We start from the raw sequence: 19,724 nt of genomic DNA, 5'->3' as shown, positions 1-19,724 counted from the left end.
AATCAGTAAAGCCTCAATTGGCATCAGGCACTGTGATCAGTAGCTAGGAGTAAAAATAAGATCAGTAATAAAATTTGGTTTGAATTTTTTAAGACTACTTCTTTATTTTATATTTTTAAGATTTTATTTGTTTATTTGACAGAGTGAGAGAGAGCACAAGCAGGGGGAGCAGCAGAGGGAGAAGCAGGATCCCCACTGAGCAGGGAGCCCAATGTGGGACTCGATCCCAGGACCCTGGGACCATGACCTAAACCAAAGACAGATGCCTAACCCACTGAGCCACCCAAGCACCCCAGACTATTTCTTTTTTTAGAGAGGTTTTAGGTTCACAGCAAAATTGAGGGGAAGGTACAGAGAGTTCCCATATATCTCTTGCCCCACACATGCACAGCCTCCCCTATTATCAGCAGCAGATTTTCAGGGAAATGAAAACCTTTCTTCTGTAATCCTCTGCCTTCCAGAGAATTCTGCAGTCAAAGAGAAAGAGAAGGTGATTTGGCAAGAACGTGGAAAAAGAAGGCACATGTCAGTCATTTGAGAAAAGGGAAGCACTCCTGTTTACAAGAATCTCAACAGTGTGTGTTCACACAGAATGAAGAATCTTTTCCATTTGTTGAAAAATCCAGCCTGACCATATTAAGGTATTCACCAAGAACATGGACTTTGTCTCCCAAGGACCTCTTGGATTAGTGGGGAAGCTAAATGGACATGTTTAAGGGACACACTTATTTATTAGAAGTTATGAGACTAACAAGTAAAATGTGAGGAGAAAAAGTAGCAGGATGACATTGGAAAGGTAGTTGGGGAACCATCTATGAAGGGCCTTGTACACCAATCTGAGGAATGTGACCTTTAGCCTAGAGCGGAAGTGGCAAACTTAAAATCCCACAGAGACCAGGCACGTAACTGAGTGAAGCTGGCCAGGTAATAGGGAGTGGTGGGGACTGGGGCAAAATGGAGAATGTTTACCCTGTCTCAGGGGAGCAGCTACTCTCAGCTCCGGCTGATTGTTACTACGTGGGATTGTTGGCCCAGAGCAGCCAGATCTTCCAGTTTTCCAAGAGAGTCTGGAAATCCAGGTTTTTATAGGACAGTCCCAAGTTTTTAAAACATGTGGCCCAAATCCATCTGGCTTTAGAACCCAGTATGGCTCACAGGCCATATAGGGATCACCATGGCAGCTGGAAGGGAGCGAATGAAGGCTTTTTAAAAAAGGATATGATCCCGTCTGTGCTTTAGAAAAATCCCATGGTGGTGTGGAAGAGGAATTACAGGGAATAGATTAGAGGAAAGGAAACCAGTCCGGAAACTCTCTCAATAGTTTCCACAGGTGGGAGGTGGCAGCAGACAATGTGGGGTAGGGGAATGTCGCTGGGCTGATTTGGAGTCTGGGATTCAGTGGGAAGACCTTTGCTTTAATCAGCATCTGAAAAGGGGCACCTCGGTGGCTCAGTTGGTTAAGCAGCTGCCTTCAGCTCAAGTCATGATCTGGGGGTCCTGGGATCAAGTCCCTCAACCGGCTCCTTGCTCAGCAGGAAGCCTGCTTCTCCCTCTCCCTCTGCTGCTCCCCCTGCTTGTGCTCTCTCTCTGGTCAAATAAATAAATGAAATCTTAAAAAAAAAAATCAGCATCTGGAAGGAGTGTATGCATTTTCTCAAGGCATTTCCTGCCCCTGCACCCCTTTCCTAAGTTGGGAGCTGAAAGGCACAGGGCAGATAGATCACCTCTAAAGCCAAAGGATAAGAAATTTTAGCAAAGACTCTGCTCTTGGGTGCAGTCTAATTTTACCTGTGATTATTTTGGAGATAGACTCCTTGACCAACTGCCCAGCCCTCACTTGCCCCACCAGCGGACTCAGCACGTAGTTCAAATTAAAAGCGTATCTATCATTGGGTATTTGGCTTTTTTGAACGGCCAGTGGGAAACGCAGAGCCAAATCCTCTTTTGCAAACAGCAGAGAGAGGAACTGGCTCCCCAAGACGCAGCTGCATGGAGACAGACACATGAGAGGTGACTTCAGATCCGTTGCATGGTCTTGCCAGTTGTGCAACCGGTCATTTGGGCCCAGGGAAGGATGCAAAGGGCAGGAGGTGTGAATGGAGGGAAGGAAAGAAGACGCGCTTCACAGAATTTTTCTAACACCCGACAAGTGCTGTTTTTAGAGGTTTTCTCCTCCACAGACCCTTCTGAGTTTTGACTGCTATATTTTTGGGTGCGGGCAGAGGAAATGGCTCTGAGGAGCTGTGGAGCAAAGCCTCCCCCTCTGGCACCGCCTGGAAGAGCCCCATGGGATGGGGAGAGGACGGGGCAGTCAGGCAAAAGGTTAGGGGAGGAAAGCAAAGGCAGAGGCCCAGAACGGCTCCAGGAAATGTTTGTATTTCTCCACCGGGAGGGAGGACAAACAAGCTTTTTTCGTGCCTTCTGGGCAGCTTTGCACGCTCCCCAGCACAGGAGTCTGAAGAGCAAGACTGAGGCTGGAAAGAAAAACCGTTCTGGGGCTGGCCGCGGCCACTGCTCTAGGGCACGACTCTCACTGGACCTGCCTGCCGCTCCCCAGAAATGACCACTTGCGTGTCAAAGCCCGGCCGTGCCCCGTGCTTGCCCTGCGGGGGAGACAGGTAGCGTGGGCCGGCCTGCCGAGAGGACCTCCCTGAGCCTCTCATCTCCCGGCTGAAGCCCCTGCTCTCGCAGCGCTGGCTGCGTGCACCCCCCCGGGCAGTCGGGACCCGCATCCCGGCGTGAGGAAGCCAGAAAACCAGCGGCCGGGTGAGTGGGTAGCGTTCAGAGGGGCATCTGTGTCTTTGTGGGGACTCCCGGGGCCACAGACACCGGTCCTCTGTCCACCATGGACAACGGGTCGTGCTGCCTCATCGAGGGGGACCCCATCTCTCAGGTGATGCCCCCGCTGCTGATCCTGGCCTTCGTGCTTGGCGCGCTGGGCAACGGCATCGCCCTGTGTGGTTTCTGCTTTCACATGAAGACCTGGAAGCCGAGCACTATTTACCTTTTCAACCTGGCCGTGGCCGACTTCCTTCTCATGATCTGCCTGCCCTTCCGGACGGACTACTACTGGAGACACAGGCAATGGGCCTTCAAGGACATTCCCTGTCGGGTGGCCCTCTTCATGCTGGCCATGAACAGGGCGGGCAGCATCATCTTCCTCACCGTGGTGGCCGTGGACAGGTACTTCAAAGTGGTGCACCCCCACCACATGGTGAACACCATCTCCAACCGGACTGCGGCCGGCATCGCCTGCGCCCTTTGGACCATGGTCATCCTGGGGACTCTCTATCTTTTGATGGAGAGCCATCTGTGTGTGCATGAGAAGACCGTATCTTGCGAGAGCTTCATCATGGAGTCGGCCAACGGCTGGCACGACATCATGTTCCAGCTGGAGTTCTTCCTGCCCCTCGGCATCATCCTGTTTTGCTCCTTCAGGATCGTTTGGAGCCTGAAGCAGAGGCGGCAGCTGGCCAGGCAGACTCGGATGAAGAAGGCTACCCGGTTCATCGTGGTGGTGGCCATCGTGTTCATCACGTGCTACCTGCCCAGCGTGTCGGCCAGACTCTACTTCCTCTGGACGGTGCCCTCGAGCGCCTGTGACCCCTCCGTCCACGTAGCCCTCCACGTCACCCTCAGCTTCACGTACATGAACAGCATGCTGGACCCCCTGGTGTATTATTTTTCGAGTCCCTCGTTTCCCAAATTCTACACCAAGCTCAAAATCTGCAGTTTGAGACCTAAGAGTCCAGGACGCTCCAAGACCCAGAGGCCGGAAGAGATGCCAATTTCAAACCTCTGTCGCAAGAGTTGTGTCAGCGTGGCAAACAGCTTCCAGAGCCGATCCGACGTGCAGTAGGCTCTCCAAGTGTGTGGAATGGCACTGAAACAGGCAGACAGACAAAACCAGGCAGGACAGACTGACGACTTAGAAACAGTTCGTGCAAAGGGGCCAGAGGCTTTGAAAATGCCGCCCTTTCTCAGCTCTGTCCTCCTCACTCTGTCTGGAAACGGAATGCAGGTTACTATGCCTTTTTGGACGGTTCCAGCTGAGAAGTGAGTCAGTTGCCTTTCTATGACCCGATTACAATGACGGGACAAGACGTGCATGAAGTGGGGCTTGTGTGTATTGGGTGGGGTGATGGGAAGAGCTCGGCTACCGTGTACTTTTAAGCGGCTGAGTAAATAGGCATCAGTGGGTAAACTTGTCATGTTCTCTCTCTGGGGGAGTCGGTGAACTTAATGACTTAGCAGTATTTCCTATCCTCGGACCTTAAGTCGTTACTTGTTTTAGAAAGCAGACACCAGAGTAAGTCAATAGCTTTATTTCAGGCTGAGTGAGGCTCTGTCGAGGAGATGTCTTGACCTTCATGACTGTCATCTTCTCAGGACCCCTCGGGTGCGGTTCTGATATCTCAGTAGCCCAAGAAGAACAGTAGCAAAACAATCTGCTCCGACCTTCTCAGAGCTCCACATTTTTCTGCAAGTCTTTGCATTTTCAAAGAAGGTGCTGGGGGCTGTGTTTACCTGCCCCGGAGTTTTCCAGTGGGAGCTGAGTGCTTGGAAAAAATCCCGTTGGCCTTTGGGAAGCGCTGACTCTAGTGGGATTGCTTTCGACCGCTTGTTATGTGACTATGAGTTGAGGTTATTTATTCATTCATTCTCCAAGTAGGTACTGAAGGCATATTCTGTGCTGGGCACTGTGCTAGTATCCTTTTTCCCTGGAGGGTCCTTAGTCAATTCCTGTGTGACAGCAAAGTATTTGGGGGTAGGGCAAACAGAAAGGTTAGCACTCTCACCCTCTCAGTGAATATAGTTTCTAGACCTGTTCACGGCAAACATCGGTATATTCCTCCTGTTTCAGGCTTCTGTACAAACGCCAAAGGGTGGAAAGGGTAATGTCCTTGACACGCGTGAATTTCCCACACATGTACCTGGGGCCCTTAAAACTAGATGATTCTATGGAATGAGAGGCTGCCTCTGCCCTGTATTAGGGGGGAGGAGTCCACGCCAACCTTAGGTCTGTTCTCAAACCATTCTTGGCTCTTTTGTTTACACTTTCTCAAATTTCCAGGGTACCCTCTGCACCAGATGACCTTACCAGCTTTTAGTTCTTTGGGCCTCGAAACACTCCTATCGGCTGTTTTTTTAATTTCCTTTTGCAGAGGCTCCACACAGCCCGGTGATGAAAAGTATGGGCTCTGGAAGGTCCAACGAACCTAAATTTGAATTCCAACTAGCCCACCTATTGGGTGTGTGATCTGGGGGTGGATTTTATTTCAACAATCAGTTTCCGGTTCCTCATATGTCAAACAGGAGGAACAATGATGTGGATTTCGAGAGGTTGGTGGGCAGATCCCACGAAACGTAAGCTCCCCAAGCAGAGGGATTCTGTTCACGGTTACATCCTCTCCAGGGCCTAGAAGAGTGCCCGCACATAGTAGGTGCTCAATAAATATTTGAATGAATAAATGAGGGTAGGCAAGCGTGAAGCGCTGTGTCTGGCAGGAAGGACTCAATAGGATGACTTCCGGCAGGACGCAGTTTGCACACAAAGATGCTGAGGCACGGAAGCCATTGCCCTCGGGGTTCGGAGTCGCCAGAGTAGCTGCTCTATGATCACTACCTGAATTTCCCCGCTACCCAGCTGCCTGGGGAACCTACATCCTCCTGAAAGAAATCTGTGGAAGCCCACACTTCTGCTTTGGATTCTATCCCTGCTCCTAATTCTTTCCCGGACTGCCCCTCCTTTGTTGCTTCCTGTGAATAAAAATGATTTCCAAAAGCGAGTCCGCATCCCGTGTGTGATTCGCGAACGCTTTACCCTCCAAAGGAAAAAGCGTAAAACAATCCAGAAGCTCAGGGTAGGCAGAGGTTCTCACTGAGAAACAGCAAGAACAAACAAAAAAGGGGGAAAAAAGAAAAACCCAAACACAGTTTAGGCCCCGATTTTACTTCCCCTTTCAAATACACAGAATGTGACTAAAAAAGAAATCTTATCAAGTGTTCTTCAGAAAGTGTAAGGATGAGGATTACAGCTTTGTTTGAGTAAACATAGGACCCTTTTGAGCTCGTGCATGAAGCTGGGGCCCTAAATTTTATATATGTATTTACACACACACACACACACACACACACACACACACACACACACACGCAGGTTGAGATGAAATAGAACAAACGGGCTCACATATGGACCTAACTATATTCACTTTCCAGTGATGATACAGTAGGAGTGGGAAGGGGTTAATATTTTATCCCTTGTAAAGATTCATTCATTCATCCATTCATTCACTCATTCATTCCATCTTTCAAGGCACAGTAGAAACACAAATGGAAAACACAGCCCCTGATCCTGCGGGTTCTATTGTAGAAACCAAGGGGAAAAAATCGAATCACCATTCAGAGTAACTGTGTGAAAGTGGTAAGTATAGAGGTCTGCAGGAGAGCCCAGGGGCTTCATCCTGACCCCGGGGGGTTGGGGAGGGCTTCTCAGAGGAAGTGACTCCTGAACTTAGCCCTGGGGGTTGCAAAGGAGGCAACCAGATGACTCAGTGCAGAAAGGTATCCCAGTGAGAGAGGGTGTGGTGAGAAAGGTCAGTTGGGAGCTGCGGGAAGGTCAATGGGACAGGAATGAAAGGTCTTGGGGGTCTGAGGCAATCTGGGAAGAGGTGAAGCCATGAGATCCACTGGATAGAGGTCTGTTCACAACTCTTTTTTTGTTTTGTTTTGTTTTGTTTTAAGAGGGAGCAAGGGAGGGCCAGGGGGAGAGGGAGAGAGAGAAACTCAAGCCGACTCAGTGCTGAGTGTGGACATGGGGCTCAATCTCACAACCCTGAGACCACAACCTGAGCTGAAACCAAGAGTCGGACGCTTAACCAACTGAGCCACCCAGGCACCCTCACAACTTTTCTTGCTGGAAGATTCATGACTAGCCTTTCAGATTCTTTGCTTTTTAAAAAAGAACTAAATTTCTTTAATTATCAAAGGCAGATATGTTTTTGATCAGAATTAAAAGAACATGCAAATATATAAAGAAGTTAAAGTCTTCCTTCCATTCTCCTTAATCTCATTTCCTAGAGGTTGATGACACTTGCACACAGATGACAGGTTGGGGTATAACATGCTTGTGCACAGATGACGAATCTCATTTTGTTTTGCGGAAGCAGGACACACAGAAAGATAGTTTTACAAGGTAGTTTTGTCATAAATAGCTTCCTACATCAGAACAGAGATCAAACTCAAGGTTTTTAACTCTATTTCATTGTATAAACAAACCACATATGGTTTATTTAACCAATGGCCATTTATTTAAAGATTTATTTATTTATTTGAGAGAGAGAGAGTGCAGGGGGAGGGGCAGAGGAAGAGGGAGAGAGAGAATCCTAAGCAGACTCCCCGACTCAGGGCTCCATCCACGACCCTGAGATCACGACCTGAGCAGAAACCAAGAGTCGGTCGCTCAACCAACTGAGGCCCCCAGGCACTCCAACCAATGGCCTTTTAATGGACATTCAAGTGATTTCCAATTTTCCCCTATCGCCACCATGCTATGGTGAATAATTTGAATGATGTATCTTTGGGCACATGTGCTAGAGTTTTTGAAAGAAGATTTAGAGACATGGAAGTGCTGGGTCAAAGGACAGGTGTACTGGGTGAAGCAGTGCACACAGTGGCGAGAGCATAGACCCTGGAACCCAACTATCTGGGTTCAAATCCTATTTCCTTTACTCACTAGCTGCATGGCCTCGGGCTAGTTGCTTAACCTCTCAATGCTTTACTTTCCTTGTCTGTAAAATGGCACAAAAATAGTACCTGCTGATAGAATTGTTTTGAGTACTAAATGTATTTAAATGTATAAAGCACCTAGAATAGTGCCTGACAGAGAGTAAACACTAAAAACAAAACAAAACCCAAAGTCCTACTCTTTTAAAGCGATGAAGTCCAATCATCAATTTTGTTGTTGTTGTTCGTGTGTTTGGAGTTGTGCAAGGAAGGTTTGCCTAAGACAAGGTTGAAGGCTCACGCATAGGTTTTCTTCTACGAATTTTGTCTCACGTTTAGGTCTATAATCCATTTTGAGTTAACTTTTGTATTTAGGGCAAAGAAGAGATCCGACTTCCTTCGATTGCACGTGGCTATTCAGTGGTCCCAGCAGCACTGATTAAAAAGACTGTTCTTTCCCCCACTGATTTATCTTAGAACCCTTGTGGAAAATCAGCTGACCACAAATGGGAAAGTTTATTTCTGGACTCTCAATCGTGCCCTATTGATTTACATCTTTATTCTTATGCCAGAAGCACACTGTCTTGATGACTGGAAAGTGTTTGAATAGAGAACTGTGAGTTCGACTTTCTTCTTCTTTTTCAAGATTATTTGGTTATTCTGGTTTGCCCTTAGGTTTTTTACATGAAATTTAACACTATATTTCAAACCCCTGGAAGACTGTTATCTCTCTCTCTCTCTTTTTTTTAAGGGATTTTATTTATTAGAGCACCTGAGTGGCTCAGTCGGTTAAGCGTCTGCCTCTGCCTCAGGTCATGATCCCATGGTCCTGGGATGGAGCCTGGAGTCCCCTCCTTGCTCAGCCGGGAGCCTGTTTCTCCCTCTACGGGGGGGGGGGGGGGGGGCTCTGGGCTTGATCCCAGAGCCCTGAGTTCATGACCTGAGTGGAAGGCAGACATTTAACCAATTAAGCCTCCCAGGCACCCCTCTTCTCTTTTCTTTTTGTATTTCTCTGCCAGCCAGTAAGGCCAGCTTCCTCTCTAATTCTTACTACTTCTCAATTTCTCCTTCGTCTTCCTTAGTGGTCCAGAGGTCTCTTATTTCCCACCAGCCAAGTGTCCCAACTCGGAGTTGCTTACCACCTACAGGGGCAAACCCCCCACAACGCCCCCCATGAACAGCGCTTCCCGCACTCCCACCCTCATGTGACCCCTCTTGGTAGAACATGGACAAGCTCCGTGACTCTTTTTAACCCACAGAAAGTGCTGAATGTGAGGTTTCCAAGCCCAGGCAGTAAGAAGTTCTGCTTGTCTGTTTTTTGAAAGCCTTGAGAAGCCTCGTAAGAACTCCAGCCAACCCTGTGGAAAGAACATGCGAAGAGGCCACACAGGCAGATACAAGACTATATGGAGAGGGAGGGAAGGCCAGGTGTCCCAGGGTCCTGCTTGAGCCTAGCTGCCCCCAGACAAGAACTGGCTAGCTGAGCCCAGTCAACTCATAGGATCAGGACACATAATACCACCATGTTTGTTTCAAGCCACTAAATTTTGTGGTGGTTTGCTACGTGGCAATAGATAAACAGAAGTCCCAGCTAAGTCCAAAGATAAATAGTGAATTACTTAACCTAAGACTTAGTTTTCTAATCTGTAAAATGGAGATGATGGTGAGGATAATCGTAGAACATCACTCACAGGGTTTTCGTGAGGATTAAATGAGATCATGTGTGCAAATCTCTTAGCACAATACCTGGCACAAAGCAGACAGATGATAAATGATAGCAATTTTTTTTTAAGATTGTATTTTTAAGTCATCTCTACACCCAATGTGGAGCTCGAACTCACAACCCAGAGGTCAAGAGTCGAATGCTCTGCTGACTGAGCCAGCCAGGGGCACCTTGCTATTATCATTTTTAATTAAAAAAAAATTGTTCAGTCCGGTTCAGTGGTACACATCCAAGCTGTGATAAGAGAGTGAGGCATAAAGATTCAAGTTAATTGTCAAAGTCATAGATTTTAAGTGGAGTTTCCACAAAACCCGGTGGGATCACTCACTGCCTTAGCTGTTGAAATGATTCATTACAAGTTCCTGTACAACTCATGCACCAGTAAGAAAAAACATAAATATACAAAAGAAGGACACAAACAAGACAAAACCTGCCCAGGGCACAGCGGGAAGACCGGAAATTCCACAGCGGGCACCAGAATCCAGGGAGGCTGGAATTTATATTCGGTCTGAGTGGTGGTGAACTTTCGGTTAGAATCATAGAATGAGCTGGAAGATTATCTCATCCCTCAATTTATTTATTTTTCAAAGATTCTGTTTTATTTATTTGAGAGAGTGAGAGAGCACAAGCAGGGGGAGTGGCAGGCAGAGGGAGAAGCAGACTCCCCACTGAGCAGGGAACCCAAAGTGGGGCTTGATCCCAGGACCCTGGGATCATGACCTGAGCCGAAGGCAGACACTTAACCATCTGAGCCACCCAGGCGCCCCTAATCCCTTAATTTATACATGAAGAAACTCAGGTAGTTGATGACAGCTTCAGACCAAGCATCCAGGCCTCCAGCTTTTCTCTTTTTTCAAACTTAACAGTATTTGTTGTTCTTTCCTAATTTTACCCAGGACCGTTGTTTTTATTTTTATTTAATTTAATTTAATTTTTTTAGGGGCGCCTGGATGGCGCAGTCGTTAAGCGTCTGCCTTCGGCTCAGGGCGTGATCCCGGTGTTCTGGGATCAAGCCCCACATCAGGCTTCTCCGCCAGGAGCCTGCTTCTTCCTCTCCCACTCCCCCTGCTTGTGTTCCCTCTCTCGCTGGCTGTCTCTATCTCTGTCGAATAAATAAATAAAATCTTTTAAAAAAAATTATTTTTTTAAGTAGGTTCCATGCCCAACGTGGGGCTAGAACTCATGACCCTGAGATCAAAGAATCAGATGCTCTACCAACTGAGCCAGCCAGGTGTCTCAATGACTATTGTAAGCACACAAATATTATAAAACTGTAAAACTTAGAAAGGGAGGGAACCTTGCAAATTCCAGCTCCCGGAAATAAATATTGTTAATAGTCGGTTTTTCTGACTCTTAGTTAATAAAGTTAATAAAGGTTCTTAGGTTTGAATATCACCGACAAATCTACATTCATCCAAGAAGGAAGCAGGATATTCACAGGCAGCAAGGACAGGAAACAAATACCAATCATTTCACTAGAGCTATAATACACCCACATAAGATGACCTCAATCCAGAGTAGTAGCCTTACGAATGAGGCAATAATATAATAAAAGTCCATGTAGTTAGTTTCATGGTTAGGGACACAGGCTTTGAAGCCAGTGCCAGATTCAAACCCAAAGCTGTGCGGTTACTGGCTAGGGTAGCCCTGAATCTTACCAACCTCTCTGAGCTTCACTTTCCTCATTTTGAAATCAGAGTCAGTAATGGGCCCTACTTTGCGGACTGCAGTCAGGATAAAACACAACCGCGGATTTAAAGTATTAGCACATCGGGTGCCTGGGTGGCTCAGTTATTAAGCATCTGCCTTCAGCTCAGGTCATGATCCCAGAGTTCTGGAATCGAGCCCCGCGTCGGGCTCTCTGCTCAGTGGAAAGCCTGCTTCTCCCTCTGTGGCTCCCCCTGCTTGTGCTCTCTCTCTCTCTGACAAATAAATAAAAACTTAAAAAAAAATAAAATAAGGGGCGCCTGGGTGGCGCAGTCATTAAGCGTCTGCCTTCGGCTCAGGGCGTGATCCCAGCGTTCTGGGATCAAGTCCCACATCAGGCTTCCCCACTGGGAGCCTGCTTCTTCCTCTCCCACTCCCCCTGCTTGTGTTCTCTCTCTCGCTGTCTGTCTGTCAAATAAATAAATAAAATCTTTAAAAAAAATAAAATAAGATAAAATAAAGCATTTGCGTACGGGGTCTGCAATATTGGAAGCTCTCTGTAACGTATGTGCCAATGTCACCTTAACTTTTTTTTTATATTGAGGAATAATTGACATACAACATTATATTGGTTTCAGGTACGACATAAAAATTTGATATTTGTTGGGGCGCCTGGGTGGCGCAGTCATTAAGCGTCTGCCTTAGGCTCAGGGCATGATCCCAGGGTCCTGGGATTGAGCCCCACATCAGGCTCCTCCGCTGGGAGCCTGCTTCTTCCTCTCCCACTCCCCCTGCTTGTGTTCCCTCTTTTGCTGGCTGTCTCTGTCAAATAAATAAAATAAAATCTTAAAAAAAAAAAGATTTGATATTTGTGTATATTGCAAAATGATCACCACAACGAGTCTAGTTAACTCTATCATTGTACATAGTTACGGAATTTTTTTCTTGTGGTGAGGACTTTTAAGATTTACTCTCTTCGCAACTTTCAAATATGCAATACAGTATTATTAGCTAGAGTCACCATGCTGTACATTACATGCCCAGGACTTGTTTATTTTATAACTGGAGGTTTGTACCTTTGGACCTCCTTCACCCATTTTGCCCACCCTCCACCCCCCGCCTCTAGGAACCACCAATCTGTTCTCTGTATCTATGAGCTTTTTTTTTTAATGATTCCATATATAAGAGAAATCATACGGTACTTACCTTTTTCTCCCTGACTTATTAGCATAATACCCTCACAGTCCATCTATGTTGTCCAAATGGCAAGATTGCATTCTTTTTTATGGCTCAATAATTTCATTCTTTTTTGTGGTTCAATAATATTCCTTTTTCTTTTTTTTTTTTAAGATTTTATTTATTTATGGGGCGCCTGGGTGGCACAGCGGTTTAGCGCCTGCTTTCGGCTCAGGGCGTGATCCTGGCGTTATGGGATCGAGCCCCACATCAGGCTTTTCCGCTATGAGCCTGCTTCTTCCTCTCCCACTCCCCCTGCTTGTGTTCCCTCTCTCGCTGGCTGTCTCTGTGGAATAAATAAATAAAATCTTTAAAAAAAAAGATTTTATTTATTTATTTATTTCACAGAGAGAGAGAGAGAGAGAGAGAGAGCCAGCGAGAGAGGGAACACAAGCAGGGGAAGTGGGAGAGGGCGAAGCAGGCTCCCAGCGGAGCAGGGAGCCCAATGCGAGGCTTGATCCCAGAACCCTGGGATCACGCCCTGAGCCGAAGTCAGACGCTTAATGACTGAGCCACCCAGGTGCCCCAATAATATTCCATTTATATACATACATTTTTTTTTATCCATTCATGTGCCTATGAACACTTAGCTTTTTCCCATATCTTGGCTATTGTGAACAGCGCTGCAAGGAACATGGGTGTGCAGATATCTTTCAAGTTAGTGTCTTCATTTTCTTCGGATAAACACCCAGGACTGGAATTGCTGGATGGTATGGTATTTCTTTTTTTAATTTTTTGAGAAACCTCCATATTGTTTTCCATAGCGTTTGCACCAATATCCATTCCCACCAACAGTGCGAGAGGATTTCCTTTTCTCCACATCCTCACCAACACCTGTTATTTCCTGTCTTCTTGATAACAGCCATTCTAACAGGTGTGAGGTGATATCTCATCGTGGTATGGATTTACATTTCCCTGATGATTAGTGATGCTGAGCACTTTTCATGTACCTCTTTGTCATCTATACGTCTTCTTCAGAAAAATGTCTATTCAGGGGTGCCAAGGTGGCTCAGTCCGTGAAGCATCTGCCTTGGGCTTGGGTCATGATCCTGGGGTCCTGAGATCAAGCCCCATATTAGGTTCCCTGCTTAGCAGGGAACCTACACCTCCTTCTCCCTCTGCCCCTCCCGCTGCCCAAGCTCTCTCTCTCTCTTTCAAATAAATAAATAAAATCTTTTAAAAAATGTCTATTCAGATTCTCTGCCCATTTTTTTTTTAAAGATTTTTTTATTTATTTATTCGACAGAGAGAGACAGCCAGTGAGAGAGGGAACACAGGCAGGGGGAGTGGGAGAGGAAGAAGCAGGCTCATAGCGGAGGAGCCTGATGTGGGGCTCGATCCCAGAACGCCGGGATCACGCCCTGAGCCGAAGGCAGACGCTCAACCGCTGTGCCACCCAGGCGCCCCCTCTCTGCCCATTTTTTAATCAAACTGTTTTGCTGTTAATTTGTATTAATTCTTTATATATTTTGGATATTAACCCCTTGTCAGATATATAATTTGCAGATATTTTCTCCCATTCAGTATCTTGCCTTTTCATGTTGTTAATGGTTTCCTTTGCTGTACAGAAGCTTTTTAGTTTGATGTAGTCCCACTTGTTCATTTGTGCTTTTTTGCCTTTGCTTTTGGTGTCAAATCCAAAAAATCATTACCAAGACCAAGGTCAAGGAGCTTAATGCCTACGCATTCTTCTAGGAGTTTTATGGTTTCAGGTCACATGTTCAAGTCTTTAATCTATTTTAAGATTTATTTTTTTTTAAGATTTTATTCATTTATTCATTTGACAGAGAGATAGCAAGAGAAAGAACACAAGCAGGGGGAGCAGCAGAGGCAGAGGGAGAAGCAAGCTCTCCACCAAGCAGGGAGCTCGATGTGGGGCTCGATCCCAGGATGCCGGGATCATGACCTGAGCCGAAGGCAGACGCCCAGTGACTGAGCCACCAGGTGCCCTAAGATTTGTTTATTTTAAAGAGAGAGAGGGAGAGTGCATGGGTGCTTGTGTGTGCATGGGGAGGGGCAGAAAGAGAGAATCTTCAAGCAGACTCCCCGCTGAGTGGGGAGCCTGATGCAGGGCTTAATTCCACAACCCATAAGACCATGACCTGAGCAGAAACCAAGAGTTGGACACCTAACCAACTAAGCCACTCAGGCGCCCCTTTATAAGGTTAATTTTTGTGTACAGAGGGAAGGAGGAAGGGAAAAAATAAGTTACTTTTAATGTACAGTGTAAGACAGTGGTCCAGTTTCATTCTTTGGCATGTGGCTGTCCAGTTTTCCCAATACCATCTGTTGAAGAGGTTGTCCTTTCCCCAGTGTATATTCTTGGCTCCTTTGTCATAAATTAATTGACCATATTTGCATGGGTTAATTTATGGGCTCTTTGTTCTATTCCACTGATCTATGTCTGTTTTTATGCCAACACCACACTGCTTTGATTACTATAGCTTTGGTATATAGTTTGAAATGAGGAATGTGATGACTCCAGCTTTGTTCTCCTTTCCCAAGATTGCTTTGGCTGTTCGGGGTCTTTTGTGGTTCTGTACAGAAAATTATTTTTTTTTTCTATTGAATTATTTGTTCTATTCTACAAAAAATGCTACTGGAATTTTTGCTTGTTCTATTTCTACAAAAAATGAATTATTGTTCTATTTCTACAAAAAATGCTATTGGAATCTTGATAGAGATCACATTGAATCTGTAGATTTCTTTGGGTAGTATAGACATTTTAACAATATTTGTTCTTCCAATTCATCAGCACGGAATATATCTTTTCATGTCTTTGTGTCTTCTTCATTGTCTTTCATCAATGTCCCATAGTTTTCAGTGTACAGGTGCTTCACCTCCTTGGTTAAATTTATTCCTGAGTATATTATTCTTTTTTATTTATTTTTTATTTTTTTAAAGATTTTATTCATTTATTTGACAGAGATAGAGACAGCCAGCGAGAGAGGGAACACAAGCAGGGGGAGTGGGAGAGGAAGAAGCAGGCTCCCAGCGGAGGAGCCTGATGTGGGGCTCGATCCCAGAACGCTGGGATCACGCCCTGAGCCGAAGGCAGATGCTCAACCGCTGTGCCACCCAGGCGCCCCATATTATTCTTTTTTTAAAAAAATATTTTATTTATCTATTTGACAGAGAGAGAGTGTGTGTGTGAGAGAGAGCACAAGAGGGCGGAGCAGCAGGCAGAGGGAAAGGGAGAAGCAGACTTCCCTCAGAGTAGCGAGCCTGATGCTGGGCTCAATCCCAGGATCCCGGAATCACGACTTGAGCCGAAGGCAGATGCTTAATTGGCTAAGCCAGGCAGGCGCCCGAAATTTCCTATTTTTAACTCAAAGTAGAAGTAACACATTTTAGAACCTCTTGCTCAGCAAGGATCATAGCCCAAATATAAAAGGGTAGAAATGTTCTATAGGGTTACACCCAATTATACTAAAGAGCAAAGAAATGATGTGTGAAATGGCAATCTGGGGTGAGGCACAGTTCAAAGTCTTCAAAGGTTCCATCCCTCAAAGTTTAATTTTCTGAAAATAGAGGCTTTTAAAATATCAGGCACATGCACTTAGTGGGGCGAGACTGTGGCAGGGCGGGGGGCGGGGGGAATAGGAGGATACGGGAACTCTCTGTACTTTCTGCTCAATTTTGCTGTGAATCTAAAACTCTAAAAAAAAAATAACGCTTATTGAATTTTAAGAATCACATACTTCAGGGGCGCCTGGGTGGTGCAGTTGGTTGAGCGTCTGACTCACGGTTTCAGCTCAGGTTGTGATCTCAGGGTTATGAGATCGAGCCCCACTTCGGTCTCCATTCTCAGCACAGTGTCTGCTTGACATTCTCTCTCCCTCTGCCTCTGCCCCTCCCACTTGCGTGCTCTCTCTCTCTCTCTCTGAAATAAATAAATTAATTAAAAAAAAATAAAACTCACATACTTCAAAATAAATTGCTTACTTGAGCACAGAAGCCTATCAAAGTCCAAAACAAACAAAAACCCCAATTTATTGTAACATACCACTGGCAATCCAAACCAGGTTCAAGTTTCCAAACATCTTATGAAATTGTATGCTGTTCTCAAGTATCTTTTCTCCTTTCTCCTAACTAGAGCTTCATTGCAAAGTGTGGAAAAGCAATCCATGTTTGTACAGAGTATATGGCAGGGAAGCATCAAATGCAACACGTCTGTCCTCATCAAATAGACAATTACTGTCTTTGTGTTTCCAAAGAAATCATATACATGCTACTGTTTCTTATGTCATATGCATGCTACTACTTCATAGTCGTTCTTAATATTTCTAGAAAACCATGCTGTTTAGCACAGGAAATTATTATTGCCGTTGTTGTTTTGTTCATTCTGTAAGCCAACCACCCAACAGTGAATTAATTCTCTCATGTTAAGCAGCCTTCCAAAGGGAAGCCCTCCACACTGCAGTAATTCACAAATGACAGTCGGCTTGCCTAAACTTATCCTTTACATTTAGGAAACTTTGTGGGTTCCTGTCTTCCCCAGGGGATTTTTATTACTTGTTTATGCAAACAGCAGATTGCATAAGAGCCTTGCTGGCTTTTTTTTTTTTTTAAGGGATTTCGTCGTTTCCTGGTAAGCACTCAGTCACCAGTTTCATCACCCCGACATGACATAAAGGCGGGAGCTGAACCTCGCGTTCACCACTCAGACACACACCTCTTTCCTTGAGCACTCACTAGGACCGGCTCGTTCCACTCATGAACCCACACCAGCAGCAGAATCATTTTCTGGAAATAGACAACAAGAACTGCTGTGTGTTCCGGGATGACTTCATTGCCAATGTGCTGCCACCGGTGTTGGGGCTCGAGTTTGTGTTCGGGCTCCTGGGCAATGGCCTTGCCCTGTGGATTTTCTGCTTTCACCTCAAGTCCTGGAAATCCAGCCGGATTTTCCTGTTCAACTTGGCCGTGGCTGACTTTCTCCTGATCATCTGCCTGCCATTCTTGACGGACAACTACGTGAGGAAGTGGGACTGGAGGTTCGGGGACATCCCTTGCCGGCTGATGCTGTTCATGCTGGCCATGAACCGCCAGGGCAGCATCATCTTCCTCACGGTGGTGGCCGTGGACAGGTACTTCCGGGTGGTCCATCCTCACCACGCTCTGAACAAGATCTCGAATCGGACAGCGGCCATTATCTCCTGCCTCTTGTGGGGTGTCACCATCGGCCTGACGGGTCACCTCCTGCACAAAAAAATGATCAGGAACCGAGACGCGAATTTGTGCAGCAGCTTTAGCATCTGCCATACCTTCCGGTGGCATGATGCCATGTTCCTCCTGGAGTTCACCCTGCCCCTGGGCATCATCCTGTTCTGCTCGGTCAGAATCATCTGGAGTCTGCGCCAGCGACAAATGGACAGACATGCCAAGATCAAGAGGGCCATCAACTTCATCATAGTGGTGGCCATCGTCTTCATCATCTGTTTCCTGCCCAGCGTGGCCGTGCGCATACGCATTTTCTGGCTCTTGCACACCACGGGCACGAGGAACTGTGACATCTATCGCTCCGTTGACCTGGCGTTTTTCATCACCCTTAGCTTCACCTACATGAACAGCATGCTGGACCCTTTGGTGTACTACTTCTCCAGCCCATCTTTTCCCAACTTCTTCTCCACCCTGATCAACCGCTGCCTGCAGAAGAAGACGCCACAAGAGCCAGATAATAACCAGAGCACAAGCATGGAGCTCACGGGGGATCTGAGTACTCTCAGGGGTGTACCAGACAATTTAGTGGCCCACCCTGGGGAGCCATGCGACCCGTCTTATCTGACCCCAGCTTCTCGCTAAATAACTGAGACAAGAAGAGAGATTGTCACCAAGAACCAAGGTCTCTGGGAAAATAGTTTGGCTTGGTGCACAGAGTACCATCATGAGACGTGACCTGTGGTTTCCTGGAACTTCCAGATTCAGAGAATAGGATTTAGAGGAGGCGTGTGGCAGAGTGGGCTGCCTGGTTGTGGAGCGTCACCAGAGGACTCTTGGGGGGAACAGAGAGTAAAGCTTCTGAAACTTCTGCTCAATCTCTGACACTCACGGAGCCGAAGACGGCAAAACTGTCCACACGTCTGCCAAGTAGAGCTGGAGCCAGGGAGACGCCCATCAGCACCTGTGATTCACTGGCCTCTTTCCCTCACCTGCCTGAGGCGGGGATGGTTCTCCGCTCCAGGGGGGATACCCAGTCTGTTGGTGGGCTCTAGCTGGGATAAGGAAATCTAAGTGGTTGGAGGGGAGTTATGGCCCCTGGGGGGAGGCCAGGAATCATTAAACAAGCCAATAGGTCACCCACATTCCATGGGACCAATTCATCTTTCAGCCAAGCTTTAGCCGAAAAGCACTGGGCAGAGAGACTCGCAAGCTTTGATTAATATCTGAGTTTCCGGTAGTGGTAAGAGAGGGTTTAGCCAGGGCAGGATGGAGCAAAACAGTCTTACTAAGAGAAAGGAAAGGCATTTGTGCAGTGCAGCTAATCCATTCCTCTCCTGTTGACACTAATTGGAATGCTGAGCGGCTAGAGGCTTCGGAGAAGGCAGCTGCTTCCCACTGCTGTTTGGTTTTGTCGTTAAAAGGGAAATGCTGCCCAGTGGTTAGAGGGAGAAGGGTCCTCCTGGTTCGTTTGCTTGTGTGTCTGTCCTTATACAAAATCCACCACTTCAATAAATTTTGATATGAGACGCACAGTCTGGTGTTGCATGTGTCTGGGTGATGGTTCACAGAAAGGGACTTCTTACTTAAGCGGAGACCTTTACTGGTTGTTAACTGTGTCCTGATAGAAAAATACCAAATACTGTCAAGTGAGGAAAGGAGGTAGATGCTGAGGTGCATCCAGAAAGAATTAAGTAAAAATTACACATGTGTTAGGACTAGGATGAGGAAGGGCTGGGAATAAGGAAAAATAATTTAATTTGGAAGGGTGGTGCACACACAGTTTCAGGAGCCCTGTACATTCTATTTAGAGTTGTGTGACTATTGCTATTACTATTTGTGTATTAGAAAAGGAATCGCGGGGCGCCGGGGGGTGGGGGCCCAGTCGTTAAGCGTCTGCCTTCAGCTCAGGGGGTGATCCCAGAGTCGTGGGACCGAGCCCCACATCCGGCTCCTCCGCTGGGAGCCTGCTTCTTCCTCTCCCACTCTCCCTGCCTGTGTTCTCTCTCTCGCTGGCTGTCTCTCTCTCTGTCAAATAAATAAATACAATCTTTAAAAAATAAAAATAAAAAAATAAAAAATAAAAAAGGAATCGGGACAGACGGGGGTGTTTTCATAGGAGGGAGGGAGAAGAAAGAATTTCCGATGGAATAGTTTCAGTTCCCAGTTCTGGGATGGAAAGGCGATGTACTGGTTTGAGTCTGTGATCAGTCCAAGTTTCTGTTACGCTTTC

The 19,724-nt window shown here is 46.4% G+C and overlaps 2 protein-coding genes across 2 annotated transcripts; both read left to right on the top strand.

Moving 5' to 3' along the window:
- Positions 1-1,957: 1,957 nt before the first annotated feature.
- Positions 1,958-5,789, top strand: HCAR1 (hydroxycarboxylic acid receptor 1). The gene has a single exon (XM_087857409.1). It carries the CDS (start codon positions 2,846-2,848, stop codon positions 3,857-3,859), a length of 1,014 nt encoding a protein of 337 aa, XP_087713535.1. The 5' UTR covers positions 1,958-2,845; the 3' UTR covers positions 3,860-5,789.
- Positions 3,928-19,020, top strand: LOC123779626 (hydroxycarboxylic acid receptor 2). Its single transcript, XM_045777947.2, has 2 exons — positions 3,928-4,056; positions 16,905-19,020. Exon 2 carries the CDS (start codon positions 17,048-17,050, stop codon positions 18,134-18,136), a length of 1,089 nt encoding a protein of 362 aa, XP_045633903.1. The 5' UTR covers positions 3,928-4,056; positions 16,905-17,047; the 3' UTR covers positions 18,137-19,020.
- The last annotated feature ends 704 nt before the right edge of the window (positions 19,021-19,724 follow it).

Source organism: Ursus americanus, chromosome 30, assembly GCF_024610735.1.
Source record: "Ursus americanus isolate L20-20 chromosome 30, mUrsAme1.1.p, whole genome shotgun sequence".
In the NCBI taxonomy this organism is placed as follows: Eukaryota; Metazoa; Chordata; class Mammalia; order Carnivora; family Ursidae; genus Ursus; species Ursus americanus.
Note: the sequence above shows the minus strand (reverse complement) of the source record. Positions and strands in the feature narration are given on the sequence as shown.